This window comes from Lithobates pipiens, unplaced genomic scaffold (genome assembly GCF_037356315.1).
Source record: "Lithobates pipiens isolate NorthernLeopardFrog02 unplaced genomic scaffold, aLitPip1_a1.2 Scaffold_3, whole genome shotgun sequence".
NCBI classification, from domain to species: Eukaryota; Metazoa; Chordata; class Amphibia; order Anura; family Ranidae; genus Lithobates; species Lithobates pipiens.
Window position 1 is genome coordinate 20,081,172 of NW_027507790.1, and position 18,804 is coordinate 20,099,975.

Here is an 18,804-nt window from a genome sequence, read left to right on the forward strand (position 1 = left end):
GATAGTGTGAATGGGGCTTAAGACGGCTTTCACACCAAGCCGCCCATAGCATCAGTGGTAAAATGCCACTATTTTTTGCGGCGTTTTACCGTCGGATTTGCATCGTATTTCGGCCGCTAGTATTGCAGCACTGCCCCATTGATTTCAATAGGGAGCAGCGGTGGAGGAGCGGTAAACACACCACTCCTTCACCGTTCCAAAGAAGCTGCTGGCAGAACTTTTCCTGACGTCCTGCCAGTGCACCGCTCCAGTGTGAAAGCCCTCGAGCTTTCACACTGGAAGCAATGGAGCAGCAGTTTAAATGCGGATTGCAGGAGCTATTTCTAACGCTATAGCGCCTGCAAAACGCCCTTGGTGTAAAAGGGCTCTAACTACCACTTTTGCCAGACAGCTTGTTCTGCTGAAGGAAGTTGAAAAAATAACAAAAATACCTCTCTGGTGCTTCTTTCCTCTGTTATCAGCATGAGTCACTTCTGAAAAGTTCTCAGACACATGAGATAACATGAGCTAAAATTTGTGTCAGGGAGGGAGCTTAAAGGGAGATTAGCAGGGAGCTTGTCTATTCCGACTACAGCTCTGCATGTTCCTTCATTCCTCTGCCTATGTTGGAGGAGGGCTCTCACACAGTGTAAGTGAAGTATCCCCATTCCCTTCAACAAAGTTAAGACAGATGAATAATGTTTTTTTAACATGATCTGCACTTCTGAAAGCGTGAAGAAAAGGGAAGACAGCAGATATAGAGTGGAACCTTGGTTAACGAGTAACGCGGTTAACGAGCGTTTTGAAAGAGGAGCAGCTTTTTTTTAAAATTATGACTCGGTTTATGAGGGTTGTCTCGCAAAACGAGCAGAATTCAAGCTAATGGGTTGTACAGTACTGCATTTGGCCAGAGGTACTGGGGCGCCGGTGACATTCTAAATGGTTTGGAGCCGTTCAGAAATACTCCGAAGCACTTGTAAATACTCAGAAACACTCAGAAATACTCTGTTCCTGAGTGTTTCTGTGCCTTTCAGAGTTCAGCCGAGCTATCCCGAGTATTTCCAAGGCTCTCCAGTGCTCCCCCCCACCTCTGGCCACATGGGGTAATGCATGCAATAGAAGTAAATGCGGAACTAATTATCATAGTTTCCATTGACTTCTATGAGGAAACTCGCTTTGATATGCGAGTGCTTTGGATTACGAGCATTCTCTTGGAACGGATTATGCTCGTAATCCAAGGTTCCACTGTACAAGTAGAATTTATGTAGGATTTGTTTCATCTCTGCGTATCGTCTGAAGTTATTCACTTCACTGGGTATATGTGAGGGTTTACATCCACTTTAAGTAAAAACAGCTGTGGTAGAAGGCATTAAAGTTAACCTGTTTCCTTTTCTTGCATGGACAAAGCACAAGGTTACATTAAGGACTGTAACAACGATGCATATACACACTTTATTTGCCTGTTTAAATATGCTGATTAGCAGTTTGTGGGCATTCAAGGTAATTAATCCCTATCATTTTTGACATGGTGGATCAGATTACAGAGTTTAATTAGAAGAAGTCTGGAAGAGTAACAGGTGTACCATGTATCACTGAACCCAGTATCATGCTTATTTTCCAAGTGTGGGTGTAGATGTTTTTCCCTCAACGAATCCTGCTGGCTGAGAGTTCTGACTTCAGGATCTGCCAGCAGTTAACTTTCTCCCTAAATATAGAGAATACACTATGTGTAAAACTGGAAGCCTTAAGGTAACGCTTAACTAAGGACGAGCAGTTGGCAGACTGTATTGTAAGGAGTATTAGATTTGATATCATGCTGGATTATAGAAGGTCACGCCAAGTCCTTAAAGATAGCTTTATGTCTCACCACTGTGCCCCCTGGCACAGACTCACATACTTTGCAATAATGTGATTTTAGGTTTGACGCTTAATTATGCCATGCTTTACTGTCTGTCAGGGGATGTGTTTGAAGGGTGCCCTTGTAAAAATAAACTTTAGTCACTAATGGCTGCAGTGTATTGATTGATTTAAACAAAGGAAATAGGAAGTCCTATTTTTATAATTACAGTAAGTTAACCCTGATGCTTAAAAGGCTGCTACAATGTGCATTTTAACCCTATCAATGCTTTTCATTCTTTTTTAACTGTCGAAAAAGCAGTGTTTACCACGTATGATATGGTTGTTGTGGATTACTGTACAGTATTGCATTCACGCCAGGTTTTGTTGAAGAATATTGGGTTTTTCTGGATTTTTCTTAATTATAGCTGTTATGTTCTGATATGGCCTCTGAAGTTCCTATATTATGCAACTTTTTGTAAGATATAGGTATTTTCAATTGTGGATCAAGAGAGGTTAACATAAATTTTATGTAACTGCTTAGAGTTTTAGAGTTTGAGAGTTGGTAACATAGGGTTAATATATGGTTTATATTATTCATTCATGTATATTATTCATCTTTGTACTGTATATTGCCAATACATTGGAAATTGTTGCATAGGAAAAGTAAAAAAGACTGCATAGGGGGAGATTAGGGTCATTTAAGCTAGTTATTTTACATTTATGCATTATCTGAAGTCTCCTAAAGGGGCACTAAAATCAACAATACTTACCTCTGCTTCAACGCTTTGATGCCCAAAAGATCCTGACCATCTTGATTGGCCAATGTGGGATAATGTCGTTTCTGCAGAAGCCCAAAAGTTAGGTCATCCCGGCACACAGGCACTGTGTCTGAATGTAAACTGAGCTGTGCATGCTGTGCTAAATATGCACTCTCAGTGTACACTGTCACTGAGACTGTCTGTGAAAATTGTTTTCTTTCATACAGGCATAGGACTTATAATTGAAAGGATTTGTATATTTTTAGTGTCACCCTAAAACCTGCATGAAAAGACCCTCTCCTCCGTGTGTGTGTGTGTGTGTGTGTGTGTGTGTGTGTGTGTGTGTGTGTGTGTGTGTGTGTGTGTGTGTGTGTGTGTGTGTGTGTGTGTGTGTGTGTGTGTGTGTGTGTGTGTGTGTGTGTGTGTGTGTGTTTGAAAAAAAAAATGAATTAAAGTGCAGTAGCACAGACATTTTTCATATCGCAGATCAGTGAAGGATGAAGTCTTATTGGTTGCTGCATTTACTGGGAAATACTGTTTTGTAACAGTCAGCAATATTCATAAAGAGCAATTAAACACTTTTTAAATAAATAAATGAAACAAACATTTAGCTAACCCTTGCCTGGAAGGGAACTCCATATACTACAAATATAGCTTTGTAGTAGTCAGGGCTTTTTTTCAGTGGGAATGCGGGGGAATGTAGTAGCAGCTCCCCCAGCACTGAATGTATGTAATGGCAAGGGATGTGGGGGGTGCTGGAGGGTCTATTGATGCTGGCTGCTGGGGAATTTATTGTCACTGGTGGGGATTTGTTTTTGTGTGAGGGTCTGTTGTTGTTGGTGGGAGGTATTTTGTTGTTCGGGGTCTTATGTTGCTGGTAGGGATCTTCTGTTGAGGAAGAGGCCTATTGTTGCTGGCTGCTGGAGGGTCTATTGATGCAAACTGCTGGAGGATTTGTTGTTGCTGCGGGGGAGGGGGGGGGGTCCTACTGTTGCTGGAATGGATCTTTAGTTGCTGGGGTGGTATTTTGTTATGGGCAGTCCATTGCTGGGGGGGGGGGGGGGTCTATTGTTGTATGCGGGAACTATTGTTGTTGGTGGACCTATGGATGTTGAGAAAGTCTATTGTTGTGTGGGGGATCTATTATTGCTGGGGAAGGGCCTATTGTTGCTGACTGCAGGGGGTCTATTTTACTGCTTTTCTTGTTATCATTAACAAACTCCATATACATTATTTAGCACCACAAAATTATATTTGGTTCTGTATACTCTGAAAGGGGCAGTACTGGGGTGGAACCAAGAGACGGTGCTCAGAAGAGGGTAGGGGGCAAGGAAGGACTCAGAAGGGGGGAGTTCCTGCACCTATTCTCTGAGAAAAAAGCCCCGATAGTAGTTATTTTGGTTGAGGGAGCAATGTTTGTTTGTTATAGACTGTGTATTCTTCCTTCATTTGCAGTATGATAATATTCTGAGCTTTAGTTTCCAGGTGGTGTGTACACATGCATTACAGCTAATCTGTATATCATTTTATTATCTGTGCTGCAGGGTACAATTCTTTTTATTGTTAGGGTACAATATCCTTGCTGTGTACTTACATGAAATGACCAATAGTCTATTCCCCCCTTAAAAACTATGACAAACTTTTATAGGAAACAAAGAAGTTTATGTAAATTTTATATAAACTTTAAAATGAGGTCATTCTAAACGGTTTTAATCGTGTTAAAATCTGCGGCTTTCGGTAAATACTCTGGTGCTCCTGCCATGACCTCCGGGTGAAGGCTACGGATGGACATTCTGATACATTGCACAGGAATGATCCATCATTGTCTCAATCCAAAGCTAGTCCAGAACAATAATTTGCAGCTACAATTGGAGCATGTGCATGTAGACGGGTAGTGTCTGGAAGAGGCTTGAGGAGATCAGTAATTCAAGTGGGGTATGCCTCTACTGAGATGTAAAAAACTGCTGAACAAAATCTGAAAACAACACTTTATGGTAAAGCATTGTTTATAATACTTCAGCAAACTAAATGTCTTCCAGTTTGGGTTTGAATATACTTTAAAGGGTTTAATTGACCCTTTAGGGAATAAATGTAGTCGGACAGTAAATTAGACGTTAGTGGAAGTCCTTCATTTACAATCTGCTGAGCCTTATTTAGATCAAATGCAATGCACACCAGCTGGTGGATGCTTTCAGTGAGCCATAGAATGCTGCCCTAGCAAGTATACTTTGATCCGTGTGATTGGAACTGATTGAAAAGTCAACACAAGCACATGGAAGCCCTGTGCAGATATTGTAATGGCTACAGAGAAAGCTGATAATGGTGCCATAATGGCAAATGCAATGACATATCTCCAGGCATGAGGAGCAGCAATGGATTTTCAACTGCTGCCACTAGATAAGGATTTCATTTTAGCTACACTATGATGTGACATATAGTTCTGCATTAATTTTACCGAGGTTGTAAAAGCAGGTGTCCTCAAAACATAAGAAGAAGAACATGAATAAATACAAAAGATTCAATCAGATATAAAATCGATGTTTGCATTGTTGCAAGGACCTGTATATTCCCTTTAACTTTCATCCCAGAAGGAGGAAGCCGAGAGAGACAGAGAGGAAATCTCAGCCACATGTCCTGTCCATATTGCTAAACCCAAGCCAAAAGGGACTATTATGCAAGTATTCCTATGTTTTAATAGCTTAATGGAAGCTGCTGAATATGTAACCTATTTCCTTGTGACAGACCGAGTGTCTCTGTCTTATTGTTATAACCCACATGCACAGTGCCAGATAGCTAGGCCTGTGCTACTCTATGTGTGTTGTGGTCACCTTGCTGTATGTTATTAGGCGAACCTGTTTATTGCAATAGAGCTCCTGTTATTTTAGTTATCCCTGTCCATTCAGGTTTGGGATTCTATGGCTATTTTTAGCTCAGGGCTCGATAACCAGCATAGGCTAGAGCCAGATTAGGCATTTTATGGCCACTTCTGGTAGTTAGAGGTGTGGTTGCATGCGAATTGTAAACTACTAGGGAATAAAGTGCAGAGTAGATGGGCTGACCCTGAGTTCCAGAGCAACGCTACAGTTCCTGTTGGTAAAAAGCTGCATTCCAGGCTGGTTGGACAATGGCAGGGGGTCCTCCCCATCACTATCCTCATACATTAGATAAGCAGCTGAACGACCACAACATACAGGGATATACAATGTAATACTGACATATAAGCACACACATAGGTTGGACTTAATGGACTGTGTTTTTTCAACCTTACCTAGTATGTAGCTATGTAACCACAGATCTTGCATTCAGGTTTCTGACACCAAGATGAATGCCACATCATGATAATAATTAGGGGGGTCCCTGCAACTGGACTTTGCTGCAATATTCCTCTGAAGGTATCTCTATTAATAACTATATATATATATATATATATATATATATATATATATATATATACCCAAAATCATGTTATATGCGGATGACATGATGCTTTTCTTGGCCGACCCCAGCCAGTCCCTGCCAGAGGTAATGTCCATAATAGAACAGTTTGGTGGGTACTCAGGCTTGACCATTAATTGGTCCAAGTCAGCTATGATGATGTTGGCTGAAGGAGATGTAGCAGTCCTGAGTCTTGTCCTGTGCCAGTAGTAGCCAGTTTTAAGTATCTGGGGGTACAAATCACGCCCAAAGTAGGGGACTACTGCTCCGTGAACATATGCCCGCTGCTGTTGAGATTCCGGGATAGGATACATATGTGGAATACCCTTAGGATGTCACTGGCCGGGAAAGCTAATCACATAAAAATGATTTTAATGCCCCAGCTGCTATACTTCCTCCACAACTCACCGGTAGTAATACATCTAAAAATCTTCAGGGTGGTAAATACTTTATTTCGGAAGTTACTGTGGAATACAAAGCCCCCTAGGATCAAGCTGGAACAGCTGCAGCGGTCTAAGGACAGTGGAGGGTTGGCGGTACCCAACACTTGGCTGTACTATATAGCGCCCAGTTGCAGCACCGGGTTGGCTCCATGTCACATGAACCGGTGGGCTCAGCGGCCAGGTTGATGCTTATGCGTCTGGGGTGGAGACCATCCCTATGGGACTGGAGGCACAGATGTTCAAGAGCTCCAACAAACAGACCCCTACGCTGTCCATGATACAAAAAGTTTGGAATAAGAGTAGACATATAGTCCTATATAGGGTAACCACAACTATGTAGAGCTCGCTAAAATACAGCCGGACCCCAGGTGGCGTGCCAGGGCGTGACAATGCTGTCCCATATATTTCGAGATGGTAAGCTGCTGACCTTTGCAGACATGCGGAATAAATTCAACCTGAGACCATGACCTTCCCATATTTGCAGCTGCGGCATGCGGTGGCCGCACAGGGGAACGCGGGGGACTGGGTGTTGTCGCCCACCCCGGTGTACCATGCGTTGCACTCTGCAGACGGTATGAATGGAATGATATCACAATGCTACCAAATGCTGCTGGCGCGGTACCTGCGTGATCACCCCTGCAAAGCACTGCCACTCTGGGAAAGTGACGTAGGTCAACTCACGGGCGAGAAATGGGATGAGGCCTTACAAGCTATAACCTTATGTTCATTAAACGTGGCGCAAAAAGTATCCCGACTCTATATTATACTGAGAGCACATTACACACCTGTTAGGCTTTGCAGAATGGGCAGGCTAGATGCCTTGTGCGGTAGGGGCAGGCAGCATGAAGGGGACCTCGTCCACCTCTTGTGGCGCTGCCCGAAGCTCCACAGGTACTGGAAGGAGGTAGTTGACACGCTCAATATGGTGTTTCAAATGCAGAAATCTACGGATCCCATATGTTGTATTCTAGGGGTCCTGGAGGATGTGATTCCTGAGGAGCTGATCAGGGTGGCAGTCTCCAGGGCGCTATTCCAGGCTAGGAAACTTATTTTACTGGGCTGGAAATCCGCAGTGCCTCCTGTAGCGGCGACTTGGATAACACATATGGGTAGAACCCTCATAATGGAAAAATGTATATACCAACATAGGGGGTGCCGGGGAAGGTTTGAGCGCCTATGGTCACAATGGCTGGACACACCGGGGCTGAGCCGAAATGAGCTCGTAATGTCCAGACTACTACAAGGTCTATAAAATGGACGGCTTAGGTCAGGCTGGACAAGCAGAATGGGGTAACCCTGAGCGTAATGGGAGCAGATGGAGGGAATCGTGTGATGATGTAATGCCTGTATGTACATTAACAAGGGAAAGCTGTTTAAATGTAATTGTGCACTGGAAATTGTTGTATACCTATGAATCTAATAAAAACCTTTCTGATTCAAAAAACTAAATATATACCCGGGTAAATCTGCACAATTCCATCAGGACTCTTGTTGGGCCCTTTGCTGATAATACTTGTTTGTACATTTGATGTATGTACTATTAATATTCTTTTCCTATATAAAGCTTGTGCATCTATATACTTATGGTTAATGGTATATGCTGATTGCAGTGGTTTCTCTGCTTTCAATTACTTTGATTAGATTATTGGTTAATTTTCCAGGCAGGGAATCCTCTGTGTTCACAGAGGCCCTGTCTGGGGGGAGGCAATGCAAACTGTATTATCAAACCCACTCTTCCACTTAGAGAAGGTTCTGGTTCTTTTATTCATCTACAGGTTTAGTGCAATATACTGTTTGGGGAGGGTCATTTCTCATAACCCCCACAAAAAGAGCTCTACACTGGGAAATTCAAATAGTCACCAATGTGATCTCCTGCTTCCACTACATATTTGCCTGTCGGTAACCAGGATATAAGTAAAAAATTAAGACAGTAATTATCTTTTTTCCCTTCATTCAATAAAAGAAAGTTGAAAAAAAAAAAAAAGACAGTCCACCTGTGCTAGGACAGAGAGGTGGTTTGTCTCTCCTGTGATTCATTTGTTTAGCTTTTCAATACAACAGCTATAAGAAAGAGACTTTATAAAGCACAGATCAAGTGATAATATAAATATATATATAACTGCTGTATAATAAAAATTCAATTGTATTGTAAACACAATAAAAAATAAAGTAAAGTTGCTTTCTGTTTTCAGAGATTTGTCTTTTTGATGAGTTTGAAACTAAACTAGAAAATGAGAGATATCTACTCAGCAGGGGGGTCAGTAAATATGAAGTGTTAGAGTCTCTGCCTGGTTTTTAATTCTGTCTTTGTCCTGATTGGGGAAATTTTAACTAATTTCCTATCAGGATAATAGGTATGAGACTGAACAGGAAGTAAAGAGAAATTGCATATGACCCCACCTATCCACAGTGCTTTTTTAAGCCCTGATAATTGGCACTTAGGCAGCTGCGGCCTCTCCTCCTTTCAGGGCTCAGCGGATCCAAGGCACAAGGATTATCAGTGTTTATTCTGCCATCATCAGGAAATACAGAAAAGAGGTTCCCATGCAGTACTTTGTGGCATATTTTAGGCTTCATCTGGGATGGCGGCAGTAGATAGGCTGTTTTACCCTTGTATTGGAGATCTAATATTATGGCCAACTAATTGTGGTCTCTCTCTTTGATGACCTGAATTCTGGGGTCCTTTCAAAGACATGAGCCTAAAAGACCCCACTTGCCACAAAGTGTCTGTAGCTGTGACCCCCAAGTCTACTGTGTTACTGAGGACAACACTTTCCTTATAACTCCCATCCCATCCACTTACAACTCCTCCGGGGTGAAACTTCCCCCTAAAATCTATACAATTTCTTCCTACTTACTACCAATACCCAACCCTCCTTTTCTTCTTATTTTTTCTCTGCCTCCTACTGTCTCTGCCTCGCAGGGATGGAGGCAGTATGAAAAGGATCCAACTGGCCCTATGGCAGCAACACTTCCACTTCCACACCCTGCTGGCATGCCTCCAGTGCCCAGTCTATCTTGCTATGTAGTGTCTGATCCAGGAGGAATGTAAAAAGGATTGTATTGGTAAACCCCGCCTTGTTGCAGCTTACCATTTTGAGCACCTCTTGATGGCACCCTTCTACTGATGGAGCCTCTGCAGCACGATCAACTTTGAATTTCAGCATGGGAGGGGGTGTTACAGATGTACTGCTTGGGTACACAAGAATATGTGGTCCTGCACTGCAATCCACTATAATTTAGTACAGTATATCACAGTATAGCACCACATAGCAACTAACTTTCCCTACACATGTGGTCAGCTTTCATTAAACTACTCCAAGAAACACTGGCAAATGGCTATTGGAAACCCAGGGGGCTGGCTCATAACAAAGCTCCCATTGTTGGCCATTGTAATCCTGCTAACCACAGTTGAAAATCATCACGTATCTTTCAACATGCTTCTAGGCACATGGGAAATACATACTGTACAGTAGATAATCATATTGCTGCAACTTAGAAAAATATAGTAATTAAGTATATATGTTTACTGCTTGTATTTTTTTCTGCTGTATATATATGTAACTATTTTATCATGTTTAAAGAAAATATTGTATAATAAGTCATATGTTTAGCAGCATACTAATTTACCATTTCTCTTTTTTTGTTTCTCTCAACCTCTTCTCACATCATCTTGTGTGTCCAGTGTGAAGACTAATGTTTCACATGCCCTACGTGCATCACTCCTGAAGCCACAAGTCACCTCCAGACATTGTAACAGCATGGCTATCTCCTCACGCCTAGCACTGTGGGAACAAAAGGAAAGTCTCAGTATTGGCTCACAGTTTGCATGCACAGTATTTGCATGCAGCCGTTTGAATAATGCATGGAAACTTTATATAATTATTGAAGCTATGTTTACAGTGGAACAACTTCCACTCATTTTCAAAAGGGGTTTTCTTCCAATCTAAAGCAGGCCCTGCCTCTAGATACCACTTCTGCAGAGCTAGTACAGTCTGATATACCCTCTTGTCCCTGTCAATATAATTTTGCTCTATGAGTGTTAATAAATAAGCATGAACAGACAGTCTACCAAACCAGTGTAAGGATAATATGGGAGGATAAGGAGGAGGACACGTCGGTGTCTCTCTACATAAAGAGATCCGAAGCAGGGGTCTACCTCTGGATTAAAGCAGGTTGGGCCAATTAACCTACTGATAACTAAAGTACTGACATTTGCTTTAGCTTAACAATGCAATGTCAATAATTTTAACAACAGACTTAATCATTTATGTTCATGCCACTTCGATCTCATATTTCACTTATGTTATACTGTATGTCTATCTTTTTTCTGTTTTATTCTCCTTTATAATGAAAGTTTGGATTTCTCCATTTTTTTTATCGCCAAACCAACATCTGTTTGGATTGTCACTTTAACATTATGGTAATTACACATTTGATATCATATAAAGCAAATGATAATGGGGCTAGTGCCTTTGTCACCTATTAGATCTATTATTTTTGAATGTTGATTAGAATATGGAAGTAAACACTTATTTGGTTATTATCGACAACCCCCCTTTTTCCTTCACTATCTTTTCTTACTTTTAAAAGTGGTTCTAAAGTCTAATGTCTTAATGTATTCTCTGCATTAAGGTAAAAAACCTTCCACTGCCTATTCCCCCTCCCCAACATTCACTTGACTCCTATATTGATCCAGCTCTGAACCCGGCTGCAGATCTTTTCTCTCTCTCTTCCTGGTCTCACAGATTTTGCTGAGAACAGTGGGAGCCATTGGTTCCCACTGCTGTCAATCAAATACAGAGGGGGGTGGGTGGGGCTGAGCCATGCTGTTTGTGTCTATGGACACAAAGAGCCCAGCTTGGAATGGAGCACACGCGCCTGCCCCAATGGAAAATAGCATTCTATGGGAGCAGACACATCAGAGGTCGAGCCAAGATTGCTGGCGGGGGACACCAGAAGAGAAGGTAAGGGGCCAGTTTGTGCAATAACAGTAAGTATAACATGTTTATTATTTTAATTATAAAAATATAGACTTTAAAACCACTTTAGGTAAACAGACATTTAAAAATATTGCAAAGTATAAAAAGGGCCTATGTATGGAGAATGTATTCAAAAGAAAACATCTTGCCCTGTACGGTATAATTAATATATATCTTGCTCATAGCAAGCAATCATTGAATCTACTGTAGGAATGGCAGTTGGAAGCAGATTGGTAGCTATGGGTAGCAAAACATTTTCTTATCTGAAAACTTTTCTATCATAAGCCCCAAATTGTTATTTTTTGTTGGAGAAACAATACACATTTACTAAATCATTGCTTTTTTGCCATACATATAATAAGCATTTTGTGTGTGCTGAAGAGGAAGAACCTTAGGTAAAACATTGACATCTACTGGCTACTGTACATCCGATACTACACATTGCATGGAACAGCCAAACAATGTTGATGCAGAAAATGCAATCTTATTTATTTTGTTTTATACGTAAATAGATAAAAGAGGAGGATAAGGGGCCAAGAGCTGCATCTCCTCCGCCTCTGTTTTCAGTCATTCCTGGTGGATTCATCAAACAGCTGGTTCGAGAAACAGAAAAAGAAGCAAAGCAGAAAGGAAAAGAATCAAAAGAAAAGGTCCCAGTAAGTAAAATGTTACTGCATCAATATCTCATGAATAAGCAAACATCACTAAGTTGTCTCTAAAACTGTTCCATTTTGTAAACTTCCATTTGGTCTTTTTTATTTTTAATCAAGGCAATAAACATTGCTGATTAATTCATATTAGTCACTTCTTCAAATGATTTGGTTTTTACAGATCTGTCATACTTTGCAAGTATCAATGAAAGCCAGGGGTTCCTTCCATGTACCTGTTGTAGTCAGTGGGTTATGCTTGTCTGCTGGCTAACAGACAGATCTATCAACAAGCACTTAGCACCAATACGTTTTTCATAATTGGCATGCTCAATTAATTTGTACTCAATAATAACTTGCAGCCAATAGTAAATGTATATCAAGCACTCTCTTGTAAACATTACTTTTTTCTAAAGTCTAATTCCAGTTTTGTCGAAAAACAAACAACACTTCTTTAGCTTATTTTCAAAATGCACGACAACATTGTATTCACTTCCTTCTTCCTCTAAATTCATAAGGAGGGACTACCTGCCTTATTCTTATCATTATTATACAGGATTTATATAGCACAAACAGTTTATGCAGCACTTTACAATATAAAAGGAGACAATACAGTTACAATACAATAAAATACAAGAGGATTAAGAGGGCCCTGCTCAGAAGAGCTTACAATCTAATAGCCTTACCGACATGATCAGTTCCAGTGCTGTAAAAAAAGAAAAACTGCAGGGAAAACCACAAGCCAACCCTTTGAGCAGGAAATTACATTTTTGCAAATGTGCATTAATTGGACTGTAAATACAATTGCATTTACAATGTTATTAACTAGATATAAACTGGTATGGTTAGAAAGGATAAATGTTGCATCATGCTGCTTGCTGGACATCATTCAGCTAAAATCTAATAACCCCTATATTTTTATTAAGCTGTTTTTTAGTTGTTACTAATTACAAGCTGCTGTAGTATATGTCCTGTACAGCATTATATTTATATTACTGATTTAATTTTATCTATATGATGAAGATTTCAAACAAAATTGTGGAAGAGTGCCTGCTTCTCTTGGTAAACATTTGGTGGAACACACGGTCTGAAATTCCGATGGAAAAGATACAATCGGTTTATGTTGTTGGAAAATCTGATCGTGTGTCGGAAATTCAGACGGAAAAAGTTTGAGATGAAGCTAAAATTTTCTGACAACAAAATCCAATCTGATTTTTTCCAATCGTTTGTAGAGAATTCCGACAGTGCCACGCATGCTCAGATTAAATTACGAGACCAAAGCTATTGGCTACTAGCCTCTATGTAGGCCCGTCTTACGCAACGAACGTCACCTCGTTCCGAACTATCGGATTTTCCATCAACTTTGTCCGACCGTGTGTATGCAACACAAGTTTCGCCCAAAATCCGTCGGAAAAAATCTGACGGATTTTGTGGCCGGAATGTCCGACCGTGTGTACAGGGCATAACTCTTTCAGATGTTACTTACAGCTTTTCAGATGTTAGCTCTCACCAAAAATAAAAAATAAATATGCAAAGGGGTTTATTTACTAAAACTGGAGAGGGCAAAATCTGGCGCAGCTGTGCATGGTAGCCAATCAGCTTCTAATTTCAGCTTGTTCAGTGAAACTTTGAAAAATAACCTGGAAGTTGATTGGTTTCTATACAGAGCTGCACCAGATTTTGCACTCTCCAGTTTTAGTAAATCAACCCCAAACTTTGAAAAAAAAACAATTGCATCTAGAATGTAGTACATTGTTGTGTTACATATGGATAACATGAAAAAAATATAGTTTTGATCTGATTTCTACAATCTTTATTTTTTTGTTACAGGTAAAACAAGAACAACCTCCAGAAAGTTTGAAGGTAGGCAGTTGACGCTGTGATTTTTGAATATACTCATGTAGCAATTTGTTTTCTAAAAACAAAACAAAAAAACACATAACAATGTGATGTTAAACTTCTTTTGCTTTAGAAAAATTCAATATCATGCCTTAGAAAAAAAAAAAAAGGAACTTACGGAAAAAAACTACAACCCAAGGGGGATATTAAATCATTAATTATAAAATGTGCATGCTTTCACATAGAGCCACATCTGTCTTTTATTTTTACAGTTTGACCATAACGCAAAAGAAAATACATACAAATACAAAAGGTTCAAGTCATAGGAAGATATTGAGGCTGAGCAAGGATAAAATACTATGGTACACGTATACCAAAGTCCTTCATGAGCTGGTGAATATACTACACAACAGTTGCAGCCTTCAAAACTTGATCATACACTGATGTTCAACGTGTAGTCAAATGCATGGCAGCACACCTGCTCTATGTGTTGTGCTGCGGTACCATTCATGTGAATGGCACCCCAATGCACTATACTGTAGAATACAATTTACATTGCACTGTAATGGAAAGCAACCCACATAGAAAATAACACTTGTTATTAAATTCAGCACGTATATATGCTGTAGCCTGTATGTGTGTACACGTGCATTGCATACACTTAGTAAATACTGTGAGGATAAGATGTGGATGTGCACAAAAGTCAATGTGCCAGCGTATGTTTATTCACACAATACATTTTTTTCATGAATCAAAGGACAGGAAGGGAAATTAGGGATTTTTGCGGTGCTAATTAGCAAAGTACAATTAATTAAAGTACAAAATTAGTAGTACAAAAATTTATTAAGTTTGAGCTTAAAATCAGTAGCAATATATGCTTAAAAGATTCAGAATAATGCAATACAGTGGTTGTTCTCGTCAAGCACACATAGTCCCGACATGTTTCGCATTAGATTGCTTCTTCAGGGGATGTGTGAAAGTTTGAACAAGATCTAGACCGAAAATACAAAATACAAAATAATAATACAGTATATTACAAAATTCATAAGTGCAGAAATAGAGAAAAAAAAAAAAAAAAAAAAAAAAAAGGGGGGGGGGAAACCACAAACAAACACACATCAAACCCACCTTCAACCACTACGTTGGTGGTAAAGTAGTGGGATTGTCCACCTCGGGGGTTAGCCGCAGCAGTGCTGAATCGCAGGGGGCTAAAAAGCCAACCCAAGAAAACTGATAGAAAAAGGAATATATAGTAAAAAACCAAATTTAAAATTTTTTGGGATGATTTAAAGTTCTTTGAATACCTAACTTAATTTTAAGGTTGCTAAAATAAAACAACCTTTTGGGGGTGAAGAACCCTCTAAAGTATAAAAATTAAGAAAAAATAGGACAAGGATATATTTTAGTTTCAAATGTATTACTTACGTAGGTTGGATGATTGTAAGCAATGGGGACGCTCGTATTTTGAAAAAAATCTTTTTGAGCACTCAGGGAGACACACCTGCATAGAAATACCAGCTGGGTGGCCAATCAAAGAGAAAACAAAACGAAGATTAGAAGAGTTAAAGTAGATAAAAAAGTGTATCTCAAAAGGGTGGTGTGTACATCATAAACTGAGTGTTATAAAGACACAAACCCTCAGGCATATAGATATACCCAAAGAGTTAAACATTCGCATCCCAAGGCATAGAATTCAAAGCCAGGGAGTTAATGCAGACATATAGAGAGAGACATGGACAGTAGCCTAGGTCCAAAGGGTTGAAACACCGGCAGAGAGATAGGTGAACGTTTGCAAATGAAAAAAAGACCGATCGAGTAAATGTTGAAGAATATAACAGTAAACTTACCGAAAAGTACAGAGTCTGAACGATCAAGCGTCACCCTTGGCTGCAACCCGCAACGGAATGACGATATTACAAAGGCTTTTTATATGCCCCGCCATCAAGCCGGCGTCTGACGTAGTCGGCCTGATGCGGACAAAAGGAGCGCTATTGCGCATGCTCACCAATGGGACGAGACTGAATAAGCCTACAAATCCCATAATGCCTCAGGCATGTGGGCGGAGGAAGGAGGGGAACGATCGATGCCTTCGTAGAAGACGAAGGCATAGACGAACGCGACCACCAATCTGACCGCCCGGTCAGGCGTAGAGGCAAAAAACGATGGAAAAAAGGGTCGGAACAGAATGGCAGAAGAATTAGCCAATCCTTCCGACCAATGTAAGGGGAGCGTCGCAGCGCTAAAAAGGGGCAGTGGCACACAAGGCGCCTGTGCCCCCGGGCGTCCGTGCGAACAGCACTGATGGGGAAACCGTAGAGGTGGACCATTCGGGTGGGAAATCATAAAAGGGAAGGACAAAAAATATTTCTCTAAAAGCTGCACATAACAGAACATAGTAATATCGTAAACATATAAACATATACATGATGTATTTTTATACTCAAAACAAATCAATACAGACAAATTTCAAATAATACAATAAAACAAACAAAAAAAAAAAAAAAAAAAAAAAGAGGGAAAAAGAGGAGGGAGGGGGAGGGGAGGGGGGGAAAAGGGGAAAGAGGGGAGGGGGAAATGGGAACCCAACCAGGTTCCCTCTCAGAGGGGCGGTCAGTAGGATTGGAAGGCCAGAAAAGGTTTCTATATCATAAAAAGGGTTTAAAGCTTAAGTTTTCATTGAAGCCAGGTGGAACTGTAGCCCTTAGGTTGAAAATCCATTCAGCTTCATGTTGAAGTAAGATATTATCCACACTGCCCCCTCTCACATCAAGGGGGATATGTTCAAGTGCGGAAAAGGTGATAAATTTGGGATTGAAGGCATGGAAGAGGCCAACATGTCGACTGATGGCCGTCTCCATTTTCTTTTTGATAATGGGTTTGATATGGTCCTTGATTCGAATACAAAATTGTCGCTTTGTTTTACCTACATAAAACCCGCCACATAGGCAACGGGCAAGATATATAACGCCCTGTGTTTGGCATGTGACTCGATGTTTAATGGAGTGCCATTTGCCATTTGGCAGTTTAAGTTTGGTATGTGAATTGACATAACAACAAACGTCGCAATGGCCACAAGGAAAAGTGCCATTAGTTACTTTTCTAGTGTCCAACTTTGGTTGTTCAAAGTGACTATGCACTAATTTATCTTTGAGAGAGGGAACTCTTTTAAAGGTAACTTCGGGAAAGTTTTTAATATATTTCTTGGTAGTAGGGTCAGCTAGAAGGAGTGGCCAAAACTTGTGTAAAATTTCCTTGAACTTACGATGCTGATTGGAATAGCGAGTAATAATTCTAACTGAATCATTTGTATTAGGACGTCGAGTTGAGAAAATAAGTGAAGTTCTAGTTTTGGGTTTTACACGGTTATAGGCTCGTTTCAAGCATTTATGACTGTATCCTCTTTTTCTCAATCTTTGGTAAAGGTCATCAGCTGCTATATTAAAATCTGAATTTTTGCTACAATTTCGCTTTAAACGCAAATATTGGCTATAGGGAATACTGTTAATCAAAGAAATTGGGTGAAAGCTAGTAGCGTGTAAAACCGTGTTACCAGCAGATGGTTTCCTAAATAAGAGAGAGTTGAGTCTACCTTCACTGTCCAACGAGATAGTTATGTCTAAAAAGTTAACTATTGACTGACTATGTTGCATAGTAAATTTCAAATTGAAATTATTAATAGAAATCAATTGAAAAAAAGTTTTTAATTCTGTTTCCGTACCTGCCCAAAAAAAGAGAACATCGTCGATATAACGAAACCATGAAATAATTTTATCCAAAAACGGTGACAAATCTTCTCTAGAGAGAGTGTCCTTTTCCCACCCCCCCAGGTACAGGTTTGCATACGATGGGGCACATTTGGTCCCCATCGCAACTCCCTGTACCTGGAGGTAGTGGGTGGAGTCAAAAACAAAGACATTATGCTTAAGAATATATTCAAGGAGGTCCACAACAAAAGAACTATATTGTGAGAAAGAGGAACCTCTTTCGGAAAGAAACCTGCGTACAACTTCAACTCCCTTGTCATGGGGAATTGTGTTGTAGAGGCTTTCGATATCCAGGGCAACCAGCCATGAGTTGGGAGGGAGAGACAGTCCCTCAATCATTCTTAACAAATCGATGGTGTCTTTAACATATGAAGATAGAGAGATGACATGTGGACTTAGATAGCTGTCAACTAATGCGCTCGCATTTTCAGTTAAACAGGAACATCCTGAAATGATAGGACGTCCTGGAGGATTTGTTTGAGACTTATGAATTTTCGGTAGTGCGTAAAAAGTTGGAATCTTTGGATCCTTGATGTTTAGGAATTTCCATGTGTTGAGGTCAATGACCCCTTGTTGATATGCCTTAAAAATGAGATTCAAATAGATATTTCGATAATTTAGAATGACGGTTTTAGAAATAGGACGATACCAATTTCTATTGGACAGTATATTTCGACACATGGAAGTGTATTGTGCAACTTCCATGATCACCAAATTTCCGCCCTTGTCCGCGGGCTTAATAATTAAATTTGTATTTTTTTGTAAGGATTTAATAGCTGCTCTGTGTTGTAACGAAAGATTGTTAGATAAGGGTGAATGAAACGACAATTTCTCAATCTCTATAGTTGTTTGCTGTATAAACGCCCAAATGTTTGGGTTTGCATTGAGTAGAGGAAATGCTCTGGATTTACATTTAAAGGATGGAGGGGGGGGGAAGGAAACACCTGGGACTGACAGACTCGGAGTGGAAATTGCTTCCGAGTCGTCGTCATCAGTGTTTCCCTCCTCCCATAATTCCATCAAATTTTTGATGGCATAATGTTCGGTCATATTTTCATAAGACCGGACATCGTCATTACCATCAAAGTCTGGAGTAACAGGCTTATCAAAGATAACTC

The 18,804-nt window shown here is 40.2% G+C and overlaps 1 protein-coding gene across 3 annotated transcripts in view; it reads left to right on the forward strand.

Moving 5' to 3' along the window:
* The window catches only part of MYO18B (myosin XVIIIB), an 861,659-nt gene that overhangs the window by 47,075 nt on the left and 795,780 nt on the right, over positions 1-18,804 (forward strand). For 2 of the 3 annotated variants that reach the window (XM_077461361.1, XM_077461362.1), the window contains exons 2-4: positions 10,140-10,252; positions 11,947-12,092; positions 13,914-13,946. In XM_077461361.1, coding sequence (XP_077317487.1) covers positions 10,216-10,252; positions 11,947-12,092; positions 13,914-13,946 — 216 coding nt within the window. In that variant the 5' untranslated portion in view covers positions 10,140-10,215. The remainder of the gene's footprint in view (positions 1-10,139; positions 10,253-11,946; positions 12,093-13,913; positions 13,947-18,804) is intronic. The other variant, XM_077461363.1, reaches the window with a different exon arrangement.